General features: G+C 55.0%; 1 protein-coding gene across 1 annotated transcript in view; it reads right to left on the bottom strand.

The window, feature by feature from the left end:
• Nucleotides 1-894: 894 nt before the first annotated feature.
• The window catches only part of LOC119096616 (T-box transcription factor TBX20), a 76,155-nt gene continuing 56,870 nt past the window's right edge, over nt 895-20,179 (bottom strand). Inside the window, exon 7 of the mRNA XM_037219513.1 lies at nt 895-968. Coding sequence (XP_037075408.1) covers nt 895-968 — 74 coding nt within the window. The remainder of the gene's footprint in view (nt 969-20,179) is intronic.

The raw sequence follows: 20,179 nt of genomic DNA, 5'->3' as shown, positions 1-20,179 counted from the left end.
ATGGCCAGACGCCATCCGGACCATCTCAGCCCGTCAGCAGCCGCGGCGGGAGGCCGGAGACAAGCGCGAAATCTCCACCTGTGCGCCCCTCTGAACTGACAAGCGTTCCCTTCCCGGCGGCGATTAAAGCATCAGACCGTCAGGTGCGGAATATGATTGAGGCATTAGTCGTGCAGCAGCCGTCAGTGCAGACAAGCGCGCCGGCCGCCACTTTGATCCCGGGCGCATCCGCAGAGAGCCGCCGCCGCTGGAGCGGCCGTCAGAAGGCAGCTCAGCGCCGTGCCAATACCGCGGTACTGACTGACGTGGGAACTGAACCTTGTCGATCGCTGCCTTTCCAGTCATAAATAGACGGCTAAACAAAGGTAAGATCCTCACCGAGAAGCATTCCGCACCTGTCGGGTTGACACTCTCTTCAGATCAAGCGAGGCTCGGGTATCCGAAGCAGATGAAAATTTCCATGATCACGCGAACAGTCAGGCAACTACCCGGGAATGCACGCCATGCTCTCCGCTTCTGACCCGACAATGAGCTCACAAACAACAGCGGCGAGCCATGGTTTTGACAGGCGGGTGTTGTTAAAACCAGTTGGAGCCGCCGCCGCACGTGCCTTCCCCCTCCCCCCCCCCTCACCTGCACGCGGGCCACACATGTGCCGGCGCCCGGTCGTCACGTACGTCATCGAACAGCGCGTCTGGCGACGCAAAAAGCCCGTAATAGGCCAGCCGGCGGCCGATATCGGCCGCCGCGGCCCGTCATCGGGGGCAGAGACGTGCCGCGTGCGGGGCGACGGCGGCCGCGAGTGAGCCGTCACACGGCCCGCCAGCTGGGGCGGCCGGGAGCGCGGCGCTTACGGCGCGGCGGCGGCGTGATCGGCGCGGCGCTCGATGGTGATCACCAGGTGGTGGCGAGGTGGCGTCGCTTGGTGGTGATCACCAAGGTGGTGACGAAGCGGCGGTGTATGGGCACTGCGGCGGCGTGGAGCTGAAGCTGTCCGTCACACTGCGATGTGGTGTGGCGCCACCCGCACAGACAGGAGGAAAGGGGGACTGGTGTGAGAGGGAGAGGAAAGGGAAAGAGGGCGAGAGATGGAAGGTAGAGGAGGGAAAGGAAAGAGAGGGAGGAGAAAAAAGGGCGAGAAAGAGGATGACGATGAGCGATCAGATAGAAACTCAAATAAGGAAAGAGCAAGTGAGATGAAAGGGGAGGAGAGAGAGAGGGAAGGGAGACAGAAGAGTGTGGGGGGGGGGGGGAGAAGCGAGAAAAAAGCAAATGGGAGCCAGAAAGGAGCTGAGGGAGAAAGCGAGATAATGACAGGTGCATCACTAGACCACGTGTTTCATGCCTCAAACGTTGGCTGTTAATCAGTGCCCGTCCGACGACGACAGCCACCTGTTATCCATCCTGCGGCTCTTGGAATGGTGCCACTTTGGCTGAAACGCCGCCTATCCCTTCTTGTTAGAGCCTCGACGGAACAGGCGCCATTGCTGGTCTGCATAAAGAGACAAAATACGATATGTGAATGAGCAGTAAAAGTTGCCCCGTTCAATGCATTGTTAACTTTACAGGCAGGACATAAACTTGCAGTAATCTGGTACGAGATAATCAATGTCTGGGTGGTCCTGCTGGCGTTATTTGACCCGCAAGAGCTCATGGCTGATTGGTGGCTTGGGGGTCTATGATCCATACTTTCACGCTAAGACAGAATAAGCCCAGCTTGACCTGAACACGCTTCAGCTAAAAGAGCCGGGTGAGGCATGAAGGAGCAAGGCCGTGAAACATAGCAAAAGGGACATAACCAGTCCATGAGCCAACACCGAACACAACTCTTCAACGACACGGTCCTGGATCCCGAGCAATTTGGCAGGGCGTGAGTGCAGAATGTGTCACATCCGCCACGCCTGGTGACTATCTCCCCTGATGGCACTGTAGGCTCATCCCTCGAACGCTCCAGCTGCCCACGGGTGGAGCCCAGCCCCTGCACCCCTCCCTTCTCTCGTCCGCAGCCGGGCCCCGTGTGGCATGTGGTGCTATCGTGTAGCCATTATGCGGTGCGGCGACGTTTACGGCTATTGATGCCGCTCTGACCACCCCTATTTTACACCTGGGCCGCCGGTCACTGGGTCGGTAATGTGACGCTATAAAGCGATAAATCAGCCGGCGCCCGAGCCGACCGGCGGCCGCCACACTCCATCCGTCGGCAATCCGCGCACAATGCACGCCAGATCCTATCCTACGCCGCGTCGTCGTAAACTGGGTTGGGGCGCCGGTCGGCCCTCGGCCGCCGCGGGAGGAGCAGCGGCTAGTTTGTCGGCGTCGCCGGCATAAAGCCGGCTCTCCAGCTGGTCAAAGCCGCCTCCTCCGGCCCCGCGGGGAGGAGGGCGCCCCGCGGGCTGGCGCGCCACCGGCCGCCCGTGTGGTCCCAAGTTATCATTTTGATTCCCGGCGGTGGCGGAGACAAAAAACGTGCGCCGGGCTTTGTCGCGGCGCCGGGGGTTTCCAGCCCCCCACCGGCTCCGACTGACATCTAAATCCCGGCGTGAGCCATGGGCATTGTGGTTTAAGGTAATGTTTTCATACACGGCTGCGATTTATCCCGGCGCGCGGGGCGTGACGGTCGCCCGACGCAGCCCGTCTCCAAATTAATAAACCGTCGGCATTCTTATGGTAATGGTTTGCGCGGCGCCGGTGAGACAGACCACCGCCCCGCGGCCGGCCGACCCCGGCCGGGCCGCTCGGCGCCCACTTGTCACCCAGTCGGGGCCGGAACGGGGACAGTGCGAGCCCCGCCGGGCGGAGGTCATCTCGGGAGAAAGGCTGCGCACGGGCTGGGTGGGATGCGCACCATCCGGACCTGGGAGGTCAGCAGGGACGGCTCGACGGGTCAGGTGGCGATTCGCTGGCGGTAATTGGGAAAGTGTCGCCTGTTTGGTGATAAGGCGCTGCCGCTTGCACTGATTTTTTACTCGGCGAGCTTTGGAACAATCATGCCACGGATGAACGAGCTTTTCATCGATAGCGGTAATGGCTCGACCGGCAAACGTGAGCACTGCACGTTACGACGTACAACACACAGCAGATGTCAAGGATTTTCTCAAAACAATGCAGTGCTGCGATTGTTTACATTGCCCCCCCCCCCCCCCGTGGCACCTCAGACGTTCACTTAACTCAGCAGGAAAAATGAGGCGAATTTGCCGCCAGAGCAATGTGTTGTGGGCATCAAACCAAGCAAATTTGGCAGCTTTCGTATGTCGGCTGGATAGCCATGCATTTCTCATACAAGGAACAAGATGACACACACAAGGTGACACAAGGAAAACAGGGACGGGAAGGGCACAGCGACATCGTCGCCGTTCTGTTCTGCTCTTAAGCGGTCTCTGTGGAACTCGGTATGCAACGATCAGCTGTTGTATGATTTTCCGGCTCCAACCAGCGTCAATGTGTCAAATTGCTTGGATCATGTGCCTACACACATGAAGTGGTGCCCAGAGACATTCGGAAAAAACTCGAGTTTCTACCTTTACCCTTAGCTGAATCAGTCGAGGGAATCTGACCAAATACCCCCCACCCCTCCCCACCCCACCCCCACCCCCACCCCCAGACAACAACCTCGCGCAGCCGTCGTTCCAAACGCATGCAGATCCTTTTTTCGTCACCGGAAGGCCGAGCTGACCCGGCCATCTCCGCAGCCGCCTCTGCCCTACAGCCTGCCGGTCCGACTTGGCCTTCTCCGCAGGCGCTTCTGCCCTACAGCCGGCCGGGCTGGCCTGGCCGTCTCCGTGGCTGCCTGCCGCCTCTGCCTACAGCCTGCCGGGCTAAGTCGGCAGTCTCCACGGTCGCTTCTGCCCTACAGCCTGCCGGTCCGACTTGGCCTTCTCCGCAGCCGCTTCTGCCCTACAGCCGATCGAGCTGACCCGGTCGTTTCCGCAGCCGCCTCTGCCCTACAGCCTGCTGGGCTCACCCGGCCGTCTCCGTGACCGCCTCTGCCCTACAGCTGACCGGGCTCACCCGGCCGTCTCCGTGCCCGCCTCTGCCCTACAGCCTGCCGGGCTCACCCGGCCGTCTCCGTGGCCGCCTCTGCCCTACAGCCGACCAGGCTCACCCGGCCGTCTCCGTGGCCGTCTCCGCCGGCGCGTCACTCCGTCACCCGCGGCATGAGTCAGCGACGGCTCCGTCGTCGACGGCGGCGGCGGCGCGTCAGCGGCGGCGCGGCTGCCAGCGGTCTGCGGTGGGTCCGCCGCCGCGTCACCGGCCTGTCTCGTTACCGCCGCCGAATTTATGGGCCGGCGCGGAGGCGCGCCGCCGCCGACGCCGCGAAAAAACGCGGGCCGCGCCGCCGGCGACGACATGGGAACGGCCAGAGGCCGGGCGCGCGCGCGCGACGCCCGGCTCCCGCCCTCTCACTCACTCTCTACTTAGCGCCGTCACAGCTTCTCACTTCGAGCCGGCGGCCCAGACACAGGCCGCTGGCCGGCCTGGCGGGCTCTGCTTGGCCGCAGTGAGAATGTTCTGATCGAGTCACTCCTTGCTTTGAACCGCAGTCGTCCATCGAGCCTCGCCGTTGTGATATTGATCTTTTGTTATCCACAATTTTTTATTTCCGTTTTTGTTTCGTTCTTAAACCTGTCTTTTCAGTCCTTATCGAGGCTCTCACCACGTCACACAGTGCATTGCCGCTCTAAGTCTGTCCGTGCGTTTTGATTGTTCTCCTCTCCTTTCAGCATATTACAGCGTTAAGGGGCCGACGTCCAGGACGAGAACCTCTCAACTGCAGAAATGCCCGCGCTCCCGCCTGCATAAAGTTGCCAGAACGGCGACAGTGAGGCCGTCACGGCCCCAACTAAGCTCGTTGGCCATAAACCACGCCGTGCCCGACGCTTGGCCGCCAGATATCCTGCCGACGCCCGCTTCGTTTGGCCTAATGGCACGTTATCAAGAGACCACCATCGAACTTTCAGCGTTTTATGACAGCCAGTTATCTCTGCCAGCGAATTTCTCGCCCTGCTATCATGTGCCGATAAATTCCGCACCGCGCCGGGGTGGGCCATTTTACTGCGGCAGCTCGCAGCCTCCGTCGAGCCTTTACGGCCGGGCGCCGGGTTTGCTCCCGCCCCCGTCCCGGTATCCTCAGTGGGGGTGGGAGGGGGGGGGGGGAGGACCCGGGAACCGCTGTTTGCGGGCCCGGCTGCGGCCCGCAGGCGCAGCTAATGAGGGGGGGGGGAGGGGAGTTGGCGCGGCGGGCCACGCGCTGCAACGTGCCTGGCGGGTTTAAGATGGTGAAGAAAATCGCAACAAGCTCCAGCTACTAGTGAGAGCTTGCCACGTGCGCGTTTGCTCATCACTGAATTCTTACACAGCAGTTGGTCGCATAAAACGAACGAAAAGCTTCTTCCACACCATCCGTCCCTCGGAAGATTTACATTCTTGTGCTCTCGTCGCCTTGCCCCTGCCCTGCCGTCTGCTCCCCTCGACCTGCCGCCCCCCCCCCCTCGTCCCCCGTCCTGTCGGCCTCTCGCGGTAGCCAGGCAGCTGCCGGCAGCCCGGGCTGCTCGACCTGCCGCCCTCCCCCCTTCGTCCCCCGTCCCGTCGGCCTCTCGCGGCAGCCAGGCAGCTGCCGGCAGCCCGGGCTGCTCGACCTGCCGCCCTCCCCCCTTCGTCCCCCGTCCTGTCGGCCTCTCGCGGCAGCCAGGCAGCTGCCGGCAGCCCGGACTTCTCGACCTGCCGCCCTCCCCCCTTCGTCCCCCGTCCTGTCGGCCTCTCGCGGCAGCCGGGCAGCCGCTGGCAGCCCGGGCTGCCGGCAGCCCGGCCCGCAGGCTGTTCGCTGCACATGGCCCGCCTAATTTGCCCACCCAACTCGATTCCCAGCGTGTAGATTAATTCCGCTCCGCTAATTACAGGCAAACTCAAATGCCATGGGGATTTCATGGACATAATTTAGCGTCGCAGACGCGAATTTTCCCTGCTAACTATGCATTAAGGCGACAGCGACGGTGACGATTCTCCGACATATTTCAGCGCCAATGGCGGCTAACTATGTCTGGCGCTGCGCACTTGGCGCATCCTCCTCTCCTCGGCAACCGCCGCGCTGCTACAAATTGTAATGACCCCATAAATAGGACCCTCGGGAAGATTTGCATGTTATAGAGAATGCACGAAGCTTCATGGGCATTTATTTCGGCAATTAGTCAACGTAATGACGGCCAAAAAATGGTCAAATTATCATGTTATGATGAATTTGTAAGCGGCTCGTTAGTATATGGTCAAGTGGCACGTCACAGTTCTGCAGGGCGACGGGAAAATTAAAATATCAAGTGGCATAATTGCTGAGAAAGCGCCACCGTCCGGACACAGCAGTTGACAAAGAAAAATAAAGGCGTACGGCTGTCAGGAACGACTTCACCCCACCGAACAGCCGGTCTTCCCGGAAACATAAAAATGCTGCAAAGGATGCGGCCATTTTCTTTCGCTCGAATGCAATCCAAAGCGTCCGGTGTGGTGGCGTGAGGCCATTTTGGGGCGGTGGCGGCGGCGCTGTAAGGCCCTGACCCCAACCACCGGTCCAGCCATGACAGAAATGGCGGTGTTGCATGCGCGTGGCCGCCTGCGTGTACGCACAGCGCACGGACAGCGTGCGCGGGCGTGTACAGCGGCGTTGACTGACGTACGTAAGGCGTGCGTCATTAGTGCATTGGGTGTCAGGCTTTTCGAATCTCCTGAAGCTTTTGCCGGTGTTAGTCATTTTCGAGTACTTTGCGACGCTGTGAGAGCTGGTTCACGGATGATTGGCGATTATGAGGCACGAGGCGGGTCATGGGATGCCCAGTCCATCAGTGTGAGGGGGGGGGGGGGGCTTGTTCAGCGTCTATGCACTGGTTATATCACCGGTTCCAAGCGACTGCAATTGATGTCATAGCTCAGCATTCTGGCTCGATGTAATGCAGTGTTAAAACAGCGCAGCGTTGTTTTGTGTTTTTGGAATCCCTTGTTTTGCAGAATTAATGCGATCCTTCCGAGCGAGCTATTTTCAGTGTCCAGGCGATGGTGCCGAGCCACATGCTACTGAATGCCGCAGTTAAGGAGTCTGCTGCTTGCAAAAGGGCGTTCATATCACAGACATGAGCCCACGCAAATGTGTGCTACGCTGGGTTCATTCCACTGTGATAGTTGGGCTATTCCGGTGATCACTGCCTTTGGTATTCATGACACAATCTGTGCAATGATATGCATATTAATGCTGCATGGCAAACCGCGCAATGGCACGAAATGCGGGACAAAGGTGACGTCACTATGTCGCTAAGCCAAGCTGAGTACTACAGTGACGTACTTGATTTCTGCATTCTGTTCCGCTTCACGAAATCCGAGAAAACCAAGGACCTTTCATATTCTAACAAGGCAGTGATATGTGATAACAGAGCGTTGCAACTGTCAACGCGAGATTTTATATGCGTGCGTTGTTTGACTTTCCGTACTCTAGCTGTGAGGAGAGCGGTGCGTCAATATCCAATTTTTTGATCATGCTCATTGCAATAATAAGTTTTAAAGTATCTTGATAGCGCATAAGATGCAGGCCGGGTGAGTCCATTTCGATAATGAGAAAATATCCAGTTTGAGGGCACCCATGCCGAGCATCCCAACCCCGTGAAATCATGAATTATTTGTTTTTGTTTTAGCAGTCATTGATATCGGCTGTACGCCGTTTTTTGGCATTTTGAAACATAATTAGGTAAAACTTATGCTGTTTAAATTTGAGGCATTCGCATGCAAGCCCTGAAGTCAGGCGCGGTTTTCCTACGACGATGCAATTTTGACGTAACACGATCTTTCCCATTCGATAAACATGAGAAACACAAAATGCGCTAGCAGCGAAAAGACTGCACAACCGTACTGAATCCGGCCGGGACATCGACGGTCAGGCATCGCATCGGTGCGAGACCAGCACGTCTCGACAAAGGAGTGAGCCGATGCAGTTCAAATGGAAACATTGTGGGTCAATGTATGTCAGCGGTTGGGCGGTTTCGAGCGGCAGCCATGGATTCGCGAGTTTGGGGGAGTATTTAAGTGTCGATGTCATGAGTGTCTCAGCAACCAAAGTAGATGAAGGTATGAAATCCCCTGCACGGCGCAGGCGAGTGTGCCGGCTAGAAATCAGAGAACAGCCGACGTCACCCGTTCCGAAACTTCCCACTCTGCCCCTCCCCTCCCCCCTCCATTTCGCATCAGTTTCATAAACTCCTTGCCTCGTCTGGTACATGACGTCGCAGGAAGAACGCACTCAATGCTTACCCGTGTCATTTCGTGTGGTATGCGGAGAGTCACTCTTGTCATTGGGCGTGGCATTGCTAAACGGGATTCACGAATACAAAATCATGTGATCCAATGCTCTCAAGATTTCGTGCTGTTTTCAGACATGCCGCCAATGTTGAATGTATTTCCCAAGCTTCACCTGCGACATATCTAAACAGCTGCGATTGCACAAGTGTGTCAACACTGAGCGCGCCCTCGAGTGCATTAATATGGCGAACACATACACAGAACATAGATAACTGTGTATTAAGAATGTCCTGCCCCTAAGACTGTCCTTTCAGCAATCTGTAATTCCTTGTTGTTGATCTTGAATGTCGGTTCGCTAAACCCCTTTTTCCCTTGACAATGAGTGCTGAAAAACCTGGCCCGGACTGCATAAGACCGTAGTTAAAAAGGAATTTTCTGCGTGTTACTTTCCTGATATTAATTTCAGTGAGAATACTATGGTCGGGAGTGAATGAAGTTAATAAAGTGACCATACGTAAATTACGCTATGCATTTGTTTTCAACTCCACCTCCACCAGTGTCTACACCTTAGAGCTTACCGTATGCACGCTAACAATGCGTGTAATAACAGTCACGACCCGCGTCCACGTCTTTGCCTAAACCCGCCAAATGATGTTGGAATTATCCCAGATCAAAAACACTGTTCACTGACACCTTACCGCGACAACAACGCCCGAGGGGCACGCCTCTAGGCGGATCCGGTCCACGGATGGAACTGTACAGCCGCCAAAAGCTCGGCGAGATGGTAAATCTTCTTTCACTACCGTAAACTTTTCATATTTTTCCAAGTGCCGGCCATTTGTGTTAAATCAGTGCAGCGGTAGATCTCACTCGCTCAAAGGTACGGCATTCGGTTGTTCAAGTAAAGTATTCCGCACCATCGCACCAGCAAATGTATGCCTCCGAAGCAATTTGTTGTTTCTACTTCCCTCGCTACTGACTTCTTCCTTCCGCGTAATTCTGCTCCTTCTTTACTTCCTCTACTACCCTGCTCTGTCAAACGCAGATAGTTTCTGCGCTCTGCTTACCTTGGCTTCGGGACGTCCCTTTACTTGGTATTGGGGACGCCGCGGTAGCTAACACTCAAATATTACATGTAAAAACAACTGTGGTTGCATTGGTGCTGTAAGATTCGTCGATGAAAATCGTTAAATCATGGTGGTTTAGGGCATGAATCAACTGGAATTATGTCCAGGTTTGGGATACCATTCTTACTCGGCCTACGGGCGCCCTTTTGTGGTCGTTTGCATGCCTTTGTGGGCCGTCGTCTGCCCACACCTGGAACGCCTTTCTCCCTAAGCTTATAAACCCCCATCTGTGCACTGTTGTCCAGTCTAGCCTTCAACCTGGCTTCGCCTTCCACTTCGAAGCGATTCTGTTCTTGGGTTTGGTGAGACCCTATACTGGGTTTGGTAAGACACTGCACTGGACCTGTGGGTTTGGTGGGACCCTTTACTGGGTCTCGAGGTTTACCACCTACATCGGCGACAGATGGGTCCAGCGGGGCTCAGTATGACCGCTGTCGTGATCTCTGGGGCGCCCTCCACCTGGGCTGGGACGCATCTGTACATGTGTCTGGGAGGGGGCGGGGGAGCTCTGTCTACGGTTGTTCACGTTTGTGCACTTAGACAGCGGACGCACTATTACTCATGTCTGAGGTGCACCTCTGCCGACATTTATAGGACCTCCGCTGCCTCGATCTTGAGGCGGCGGATCTCTCTAGGACACTTTGCTGAGGCTTCGAAGGACCTGCAGTTTGGCTCCAGGGCTTTTATCTGCATTCAGACTTTAGGCACTTCATGCACCACAAACTCCTATTTCAGTTTGAGAGGGCTCCTCTACACGCGTTTATAGCCACTCCTCTACATGAATTCAGACTTGTCTCTCTACAGGGCTTGGGACACACCTGCACTGGGACTTGGGGCTTGTCTCTTGCATCTCTCACGCGACGCTGTCTGACACTGTCCCTCCCCAGCTCTCGTGACACCACCTGACACGGCTCTCCTCGCCTTCATGACACCGTCTGACACCGACGCTCCCCAGTCCACGCGACACGGACCGGGCGTCGTGGTCCGTTTCAGCAGCTCCGACGCGCGACGCGGCCGTCGGGCGCGGCGGCGCCAAAAATTAGCACATGTTTTAAGCGGGCTCACATTTCCTCGTTAGCCTGTGTTTATTTTTCCGCGGCCTTTAATGAAGCCGGCGCGACGGTGGCTGGCGGCGGCGAGCAAATAGTGTGACGTCTAGTGCACTCTGAATCACGGCGCGGGCCGCGCCTCGGCGGCCGGCGCGAGTTATAGCGGCCCCCAGCCAGACGGCCCGCCCCGACCGCGTGTGGTCCCGCCGCCCAGATGTGCGCGCGTGTGGAGAGCACCGGCAATTACAGCGCCACGCGGCCGCTGCAGGCGGCCACCGCTTAGGAAATTGTGATTTAGAAGTGTTTTTAGCGGAGCGTTTGCATATATCGCGCCGAGCGGGCGGTGTAATTGGAAATCGGCGCGGAAACGCGCGAGCTCCACGCTTCCACGCAGGTGTCCCGCCAAAATTAGCCGCTTCTTTAGCTTTGCCTGCTGCCGCTGCTGCCTTCCAGCTATTGGATAATACTAGAGGAGTTACCTTAATGGTGATATCCGCGGACCTCTCGTTTAACCATGGCTTAACTGGTTTCCCAGACCAATTTCGTCTGGGTCAGTGGATACGTAGGCCATTGTCGGTGTGCAGAATTCCTCGCAAATTTGGAATGGGTGCCGCCAAGCTACGAAAGAACGCTAACGGTTGGCTCTTTCTTACACCGGCCCTGGTAGAGATGTTTGGTTGCTTCTGTTGCACCTGATCAGCCGCAGTCAGCCAGGCCGTGGCCCGTTCGTGCTCAGCTGCTTGCTCAGTTGTTTATATCTGCTTTCAAGTCTAAACCCCAACCAACCGACATCTGCCGTCTTTCGGTTCTGCGTAATGCTGTTCCAACACACCCAGCGGCTAAAATTATTATGTCGCCAGAGCATGTGCGCCCTGTTGCCCGAGCGCCTCCGTATCGCATGGTGCCGTACGCATCTCGGCCACACGTCTCCGTGGCTGTTATTTCACCAGCCGCGCTGTCCCCGTGGTCAGCCGCCGCGTCTCCGTGCCCAGGTCTCTGCCACGGCCTTTCCACTTCCAAAGTGTCATGTCCATCATATTCGCTGTTTCTCTCTGGTCCCGCGTCCGCCACAGTCGCTCCGTTCCCGTCCTCCCGTCCTCTCCGGAGGCCCTCCCCCTCGCTCGTCCCCTGCCGTCGCCGTTCACCTGCCGCCGTGTCCGATGCCGCCGGCAGTGGCGCCGTCACGGCCCGCGCGTCACGGCCGTGACGCGGCCCTCGGCGCGTCACGGCCGTGACGGATCGGCGCGACGGAGCGCGCGCACAGGAGCATTCCTACGCAGAGCTGTCGGCGGCGACAATGAAACGCCGGTCGCCCCATTTATCAGCGGCCGGCGCGATGGCCGTCGCCGGCATGATGAATGCGATATTAATGTCGCCATGTCGAGACGCGGAATCCGGCCGCTGCCGTGGCGTCCATCTTGGCCCGTTTGGTGGCGGCGACCTGGCCGCGGTCGCCGTGAAGCCCTCGTCCCGCGCGCCGGTCGAGAACCAATCGGAACGCGCCGCTGAGGGGGACGTGCGGGGGGGGGGGACGCGCAGAAGTCGACGTCAGCGGCTGAAGGCTCGAGCAGGGGATTAGGACCGGCCGGCTGTCGTCTCAGAGGATTCCTTTTGAAATGGCTGCATTAGTGGCCGGCCGGGGCGGCTCGGTGTGACGGCTCGAATACGAGGCGGCCGTTTATGGAAATTCGGGTGTTGTGTTCAGTCGCTGTGGCGTTACAAGCAGACTGTCGTTGTCGTTTAGTCCGCTCAGCTCTGTCAGACCGCGATAAAAACCTGCTTGGGTCTTTGCCACAAGGTATCATAAAGCGTCCTGTCACGGACGTTTGGTCTCAGCAGACAGCGCAAGTTTTTGACGACAGAAGATCATGGACAAGGATTAAATGTGGCCAACCACGCACAACAATCCGAATTTAAAGTGCATCAGTCTTACGAAAGGCGTTCAGTCGCACCCCGATGACCTGTGCGTACGTCCTCATGTCGTCGTGACCCAAAAGTGAATACGACGTGGAGCTGACGTTTAAAATTTCAAGCATTCTACGCTTGTGATAATGTGGATTTGAGGCAACTGTAGATTATGAGGTTATGTTTTCAAGGGAGTACGCCCACCCATAGATAGATAATACCACTAGATCGGAAACGGCTATGCTCAGAGTGCACTTGGCTAAGGAAGGGCATTACACATTGCAATAAGCTTTTAACCCACATGTATAAGCGGCGGGGTATGGCTTAGTAACAGCAACAGTAACAGTAACAGTATTTAGCAACAGTAACAGTATTTAAGACGCAGGCAAATGAAGAGTTGATTTCGGCTGATGAACGCGTGCTTCTCGTAACCGTCGTAGAAAAGCGCCGGGTTGGGTTGCCCGTAACTCGCCCGGCTTACCTGGGTTTGTACAGTTTGCCTGCGAGTCTATGCTTGTCAGCTGGTGCTCCTCTTTCATTGCAACCGTCTGCTAGTAATTTCACATGGGGGTTACCGATTTTGAGGTATTAGATGTACATGGGCCCAACGAAGAATCGTTTTCGAGTCAAGGGCGTGCAGGGTTGCAACTTGCTTACCCAACTTGTTTAGTATTTTTCGTTTTGTAAGGAGCTTTCCCCTTTCATTGTAATAGTTCTGCGAACTTTTTGCAGAGCATTAGTCATGTGGGAGGCAACAACGTGGCAGTGGTATCAGCATCATTGCAATGTTTTAGTCCTTGACGTCGGTACTGACTCAATCCACACTAATTGCATATCGCTAGAGAGAACGAATAACGAGCCCATTTGTTTTATCTATCGGGGTATTAAACATTTAAATGTTGTAGCATTTCAGTGAGGTTTTCAACATCGCGCACGACTTTTAATGAGGCATGAGATGCCTACTTGCGATCTTTTTTTAACGAGCTTTTCCTCAAAACTCTATGTGCAGAACAGTTGAGAAGACATCTTGAAATGGATATCTTGAGAGAGCAACAGAGGTGGAACTTCACCCCAGGTGTTGGGGGGCTGAAGCAAAAATCTGCGCTTTCATATTTCCAAGCAACTTCATAGAACCAATGATGACTTCATGAAATGTCAGGACGCATCAACGGCATCCAGTAGTTTTAAAGGGTTTCCCAGAGTGAGGAGATAGCAAGTCCTTTCATGATCCATCTTGTACAGACCAACATCACCAATTACGTAAGCTGTTAAGTGCGTTTTCGAGGAACATTCTCCACACGAATAACGCAGTACCAGTGGTCTTACCAATACCAATAGTACCAAGTACCAATAGCCAGAACCAATAGTCTAGAATAACCAGGAGAATGGAGAGAAGGTTGCATCAATACTTCGGTTACATGCCTTTATCGAAGCGAATATCATCAGAAAATTCAAAATTACCCACCGATCTTACTCGATTTTTCAGTTTTTTATTAACTGTGGGCTTTCGTTTTTACAGACCACCCACATGCGGGGGAATAAACAAGGAATCACTTGCGAGCCATTAGTACCCTGCAGGTGCATATCCAACTAAGAATTAAAATACGCGAAAAATACGCGTACATGAAAACGAATTCAAGTAAGCAGGCATCACACATCGCGTGTCTTTCATACATGCAGTTGATTTCAAATAAATAGGCATCACGCATCGCTTATGCATGCAAACAATTTTAATTGAATAGGCATTGTGTATCACGCGTCAGACATCACCCATACATGTCAACGATTCTTAGTTGGGAATACACTGTATCGTAGATATGGCTGGAAATTGCTCCCTGGTTAATCCTCTGGATGTCGGTAACCTGTAAAAGCTGTAGCTCGCTGTTTTAAACTAAAGCCTGAAAAATCAAGTGGAATCGGCAGGTAATTTGGAATTTCCTATTGATATTCTTTTCGATAAAGGCATGAAGCCGAAATATCTAAGCAGCAATCTCTCCATCCTCTTTGCTATTCCACGAGAAATGGGGATATTAGTAGTATTTTATCAACATTCCCAACTGTTGTAATCTAATCATTTTAAAGCAGGAATCGTGTCACGACTTACCTAGCAAGATTCCTCAGTCACGTGGTTCCTTAGTGGTCTTTACGCTCCCAGCGAACGTGCCTTGTATCGGGTGTCAGAATATGGAAGCCTGAATGACACTACTGGTGTTCTTGGAAGTTTCTAACGTCATGTTCGTAGTCGAGACCGTTCGTCTTGGCTACCTGGATTTCAAGCAGCCTTAACATAGGCCCATCTTCATTATTGGCGGCTCGCACGTGTCCAAACATGCCTGTCTTTCACGCACTTCAGGTTTCTAATCTTCGTCTGTACTTAGGTCGTTCTCTCGTGTCCATGAGTGCTGCCTCAAAATCTAGAGCATTCTCATAAAAGATCCCAATGGTTGCTTGCCACATGCTTTTCACCAATGCCCCACCCTATACTGGAGATGGGGTATCTTCATGATAACGACTCTGGTACCAAGAAAGTGGGATCTTACCAACTCTTCGATGTCGTCCACAAGTTAAGCACGCAACTAGCATTTCAGTGTTATTTGAGAACTAGGTTTTTCTCTACTTTTCCTGGTCAAACTATCCACAGTGGTGGCATTTCCAACGTATTGGAACCGAGATAGACGAAAAGCTACGGAGAGGGTTTTTGAAGCTAAAGGAATGTTTCGACAAACTTAGCATGCATTAAACGTGAGCTGTGTTCTTCATCTCTGACAAAGGCAATAGAAACGTTGTGACTTTTGGGGAAGTGCCTCCCATTGGGCCAAAATATTTCAAAAATGCGATTACAATTACACACCAACTCGTGGCCATGAATCAGCCTCATGCTATGAGCCTGGCGAGCTAACAGTTGCATGTTGAGCATACAGTTGAGCTAACAGTTGAGCTAACAGCTAAAAGAGCTAACAGTTGCAAACTAATGCACCGCCGAACTCAGCGCCGGCTCTGTGCTGGGTTCTCACGCGTGCAGTCCGCCTTATTCCAACCAGTGCCAAACGCACCCTACTTGCCAGCTCTCTCCCGCCCAAACCTCTGACTGCACCACTACCCTAACACCCAAGCTCTCTCCCGCCCAAACCTCTGACTGCACCACTACCCTAACACCCAAGCTCCCTCCCGCCCAAACCTCTGACTGCACCACTACCCTAACACCCAAGCTCTCTCCCGCCCAAACCTCTGACTGCACCACTACCCTAACACCCAAGCTCCTGGACCCCCCCCCCCCCCCGGGCCGAGGTCGCCGCTGTCGCAGGGGTGAGGATCCTGACCCCGGGCCGGTCGGGGCGTGCGGGGCGGATTAGCAGGCGGCCGGGGCGTGACGGTCCGCGTGGCCGGTCAGGGACACCCCACCGCCGCCAGCGGGAGGCGCGGGCCGCCTGGCCTGCCGCGGCGAATGGCACGCCCCAGAGCTCCGGTCACGCGGCGGCCAGCCGAGCGGGTGGGGGCACGAGGCTGAGCCGGCCGTTCTTCGGGTGGATATGGCGCCCACGCGGCGGGGCGCGGTGCTCACAGCTGCCTCCCGTCTGCGGTGGACAGGTGCGTTTCTGTGCGAGTTATCGGTCGAAGGTCGTCCAGGTGGTAGCGGGGTGCTCACTCAATGCCTGTAAGCCACCGTGTGAGAATTTACCTCCTTGCTGGCGTGGTGCTTGTTGAATTGTGTCAGAAACTCCCTGATAAATGCTTGTTGCGAACAAAAATGTTCGGAAATGTTGGCAATACCATTGTTTTTCTTTCTTTTCTTTATTCGAATAGAAAATATTCTATCTTTAACGTCTGCATTTACCTTGTGAGAGTGATTTTGGAGCATGTAAACAGCTCATAAACGTATGCTTTAGGTAGCGTCTCAAAGCTACTTCTCAGATATCACTAAGAATCACCTGTCGTTTCATTCCAACTCCAAATATTAGATTTCCCTTAGTAGAAACGTGTTCACATAAGACCACATACTGTGGAATAAAGCTAATGCCTTTTGACTTCAGTCTGCCTTTCCTGAGGCGCATCGTTAGGGTCCCGTACCGTGTTAAAGTTCATCATAACACGTAAGTGATATCACAGCCTTCGGACCGGAGCGGCCGATGGTGGGCCATGGTCGCTCAGCCTCTTTTCATAAGAGTCCGGCGTTAGCCCTCTGATTATGCATGAAAGAAGGTTTCTTCACGATAGTTTTAGTACGCCTGCGATTTTGGATGTTTCTTCACCTTGGGCCCCTGTTCTATGGAGACTGAGACCAGCAGCCACGCCATAAATATCTCTTGCAGTCGACTCACACCAAATCACATCTTACCATTGTTTTGCACATGTACTTCCGTATCTTGCTTGTAGCTTCACTGTGCTGCACTGCCAGGCCGTCTGCCCAGCACGAGATCCTCTCAAGACCGTCGCCTCTCTAACCACCTCTGAAACTGCATGAAACTGCCTCTGAAACTGGCCCTCCCCTGGGTTTCCGATGTCGACATCAGCACCGGCTTCTTCTCCAGGCTTTCTGCCTATCCTCCTCATTGCCTTCTATTCTGACCTCTCCGTGCACTCCCTCCGAGCTCTCTCTCCTGGCGCCCTTTCCGTGCACCCTTCCCGGCATTTCTCTCCTGCCACCCTCTCCAGGCTCTCTACCTGGCGCCCTCTCCAGGCACCCTTCCTGGGCACCTCCTCCGGCTTCCTCTCCTGGCTTTCTCCCCGGGCTTTCTCTCTGGGCTCTCTCTCTCTCTCTGTGGGTTGCGAGCCCCCGCCTTGCACACCTTCTCCGGCTCTCTCGCTGGCTGTGCAGGGGCCGGATGATCCATCTCCGCCGGGCGCAGTGTCCACCTCCGCTGCGTGCAGGCGGGCGTCGCCAGCGCGTGTCAGCCCCGGTCGAGACCGGTGCCGCCGCTTGTGACGTGTACGGCACCTTTGGGACGGCCAGCCGCCTGCCGCGCGGACGGCCCCCTTCTCGGCCCATTTGACTGACACTCCGTACTATCTTTCTCACAGACTCCGCTCGTTGACACTTCCCTTGGATAATTTCCGTCGATTCATCGCCTCCAACTATCCCCTAGATTTCGTTCCCTCACTCTGTCCTCGACCGCTCCACCCGGCTCTCGTCATGGACACTTCTCGTCTCTTGCAGCAACTGGGTTATCCGTCCGTCCCTTCAACCGCTCTCCTCGGTCACCCTCCTCGGCTCCCCTTCTCGACCCTGCTCCTCGATCCCTATTAGTCCCTTGACTCCTTGACACCTCGGCCACTCGTCTTGACTCCACTCCTCGACACCACTCCACGTCTCATTTCCACTCCTTGACGCCCCTCCACTTCTTCTCTCCTCTTCTCTGGGCGGGTTGCCAAGCGCGCGGTCCACCCGTCGCCCGGCCATGTCCTCCAGACGTCATGTTCACAGCGCACTTCTCTCAGGCGCAAACAGCTTGGCCACAGCCGCTGACAGCCTGACGGCAGTGCCAGCAGGCTCAGACACAGACAGCTTCCTCCTTCAGTGCATCACCTTTCGGACAGGACACCGTGTTCTCCACTCAACGTTCATTTTTATCTCAGTTCTTTCCCACTTTTCATCCTCAAAACGATCCGCTCTTTCGGCCGCACCGTTTCGTTGTGCCGTTGCGCTGAACTCAATGCCCGTGATCTGCTTCCACAGGATATAGCCCAAGTGGTTTTCCAATGGGTACAGTACAAATTGTCGCCTTCTCATGGGTGCAGTCCGAACTGCCATCTTCTCATAGGTGCAGTCCGAACTGCCGTTTTTAACGAACGCTCCAAACACCTTCCCGGCACAACTCAGACGGCCTTTTTCCCGGATGCTCTACAGACCAGCGTCACTCTCGGTGCCGCACGAACCACCGCGTCCTCCAGGTACTCATCGTCTGGGCCGAGTGTGGGCGCTGTCGCGGCTGGCGTCCCGTCGCGGGCGGCGCGCGTGTTTGCCGCCGCAGTGACACCCTCAAAGGGCGCCTTGTCAGCCCGGCCACCCGGCAAATGGCCGCGCTCGCATTAATAAGCCGCTTTCAGGCGCGGCGGCGGCCGCGGCGCACCACTGCGCCACGACCGTCACAAAGCGGCCTGCCAACCGAGCGCGCCTTATCTCGCATCGACAAGCGCCGGACTCGCAAATGATTTATCAGCCCGGCTTACGCCAACACAAATGCCGGAGGATAATAATGGATGACATCTAGATACATTAAGATTGATTCTTGAGCGGGCCGGAGGGCGCGGCGGTCCTCTAAAAAACACAATAATGCCTGTTGTGACACGAGTGACGGAGGAGCCGCTGCCTTTCACAAATATTCGGCCCGCGGTGGGCCGACCACCGGCTGACTGGAGTTGAATGGCTGGCGGGTTGGAGTCAGTTCTCTCTCTCTCTCTCTCTCTCTCTCTCTCTCTCTCTCTCTCTCCTCTCTCTCTCTCTCTCTCTCTCTCTCTCTCTCTCTCTCTCTCTCTCTCTCTCTCTCTCTCTCTCTCTCTCTCTCTCTCTCTCTCTCTCTCTCTCTCTCTCTCTCTCTCTCTCTCTCTCTCTCTCTCTCTCTCTCTCTCTCTCTCTCTCTCTCTCTCTCTCTCTCTCTCTCTCTCTTTCTCTTCCTGCCTTCCCGTTATGGACATCCTTTTCACTTTCCGCTACATATCGATCTTCTCCTGTCCTCTTTCCTACCCTTTTTATCAATCCCTCTACGTGCAATAGCCGTGTGAGTGCGCACGCAGAGCCTCGGCACACCGACACAGTGTATGTCGGTGTGCCGCGGCTCGTGAGTACGTGTTTACGCTGAGGGTGAAGAGACGCTAGTGTCACCTTGGTCGCTCGCCGCAATCGATGTTCGCTCTCCACATGTCTGGGCAGCGGAGGCACCTCTCTGAAGTGGTAAATGATGGCTCAAATGGCCGCTGCCTCTGCCTGAGGTGCGGCGCTTGGATGACGGCGCCGAATTCCAGGCGTGTTGTGATATCTCCAACAGTCGGGCCTTTCAGAAACTGTCCCGATTGTTGGGCCGAGTAACAGTAGAGCCGGCTGCGCGTGAATCAATAACAAGTCGGCGTTATCAAGAGCGCTGGCACCTGGCAGGGCGGTCGTCAGGTACGTTGCCCCCACCGATGGCCTGGAGGGCGTCGCATTTGGTCGCTTGCAGGATCGCGTTCTAAGCTGGAGGGGAGGGGGCATTAGGGCAATATGTTTCCCTCTTTATAATATTTTTGCGTTAATTAATATGGATTTAAGTAAAGTTTATCAGTCAACATGTGTGAAAGACCTGTAAAGTGAAGTAGATTGAGAGCATATCATTGTTATACGTCGTGTACAAAGTTCCGTGCCCCTTTAGACGCTTAAAATGTGATTGTTTGGTATGATTTTAGTGTAGACTTTGAGTTGTAGCTCCTCCACCAATTGTAAAATCGCGCTTAGGCCCGTGATCCTTTTGCTGCTGATGGTCGGCTTGATAATGTTACTTGTCTTGATGTTTAGCTTGATAATGGCCTGTCATCCCTGTCGAACCACCTATGAGGACTAGCATGCTTTTCCGTGGTGTCCTGATTCATGGACACATTTGTGACATGGGCCAATGACGGCCGATGTGCCATCCAGTCACACACGATTGATCAGCTGACGCAACCATCTGTCTACAATTGACTGGTGAACAGAGCGTATGTTCCTAACAATGAACACTCTAAGCATGTCAACTCAAGCTGACACGGCCACGCTGACAGTCCGGCTGAATGGGCAACGCGTCTGCAGGGCCACTGTCACGTGCTAATGACCTGTACCTGGGTAAGACGGCGCGCAAACTCCTGGACATGACGAGGCCA

This window comes from Pollicipes pollicipes, unplaced genomic scaffold (genome assembly GCF_011947565.3).
Source record: "Pollicipes pollicipes isolate AB1234 unplaced genomic scaffold, Ppol_2.1 Scaffold_4295;HRSCAF=5057_pilon_pilon_pilon, whole genome shotgun sequence".
NCBI lineage: Eukaryota > Metazoa > Arthropoda > Thecostraca > Pollicipedomorpha > Pollicipedidae > Pollicipes > Pollicipes pollicipes.
The sequence above is the reverse complement of the archived record's forward strand: the minus strand, read 5'-3'. Positions and strand labels throughout refer to the sequence as shown.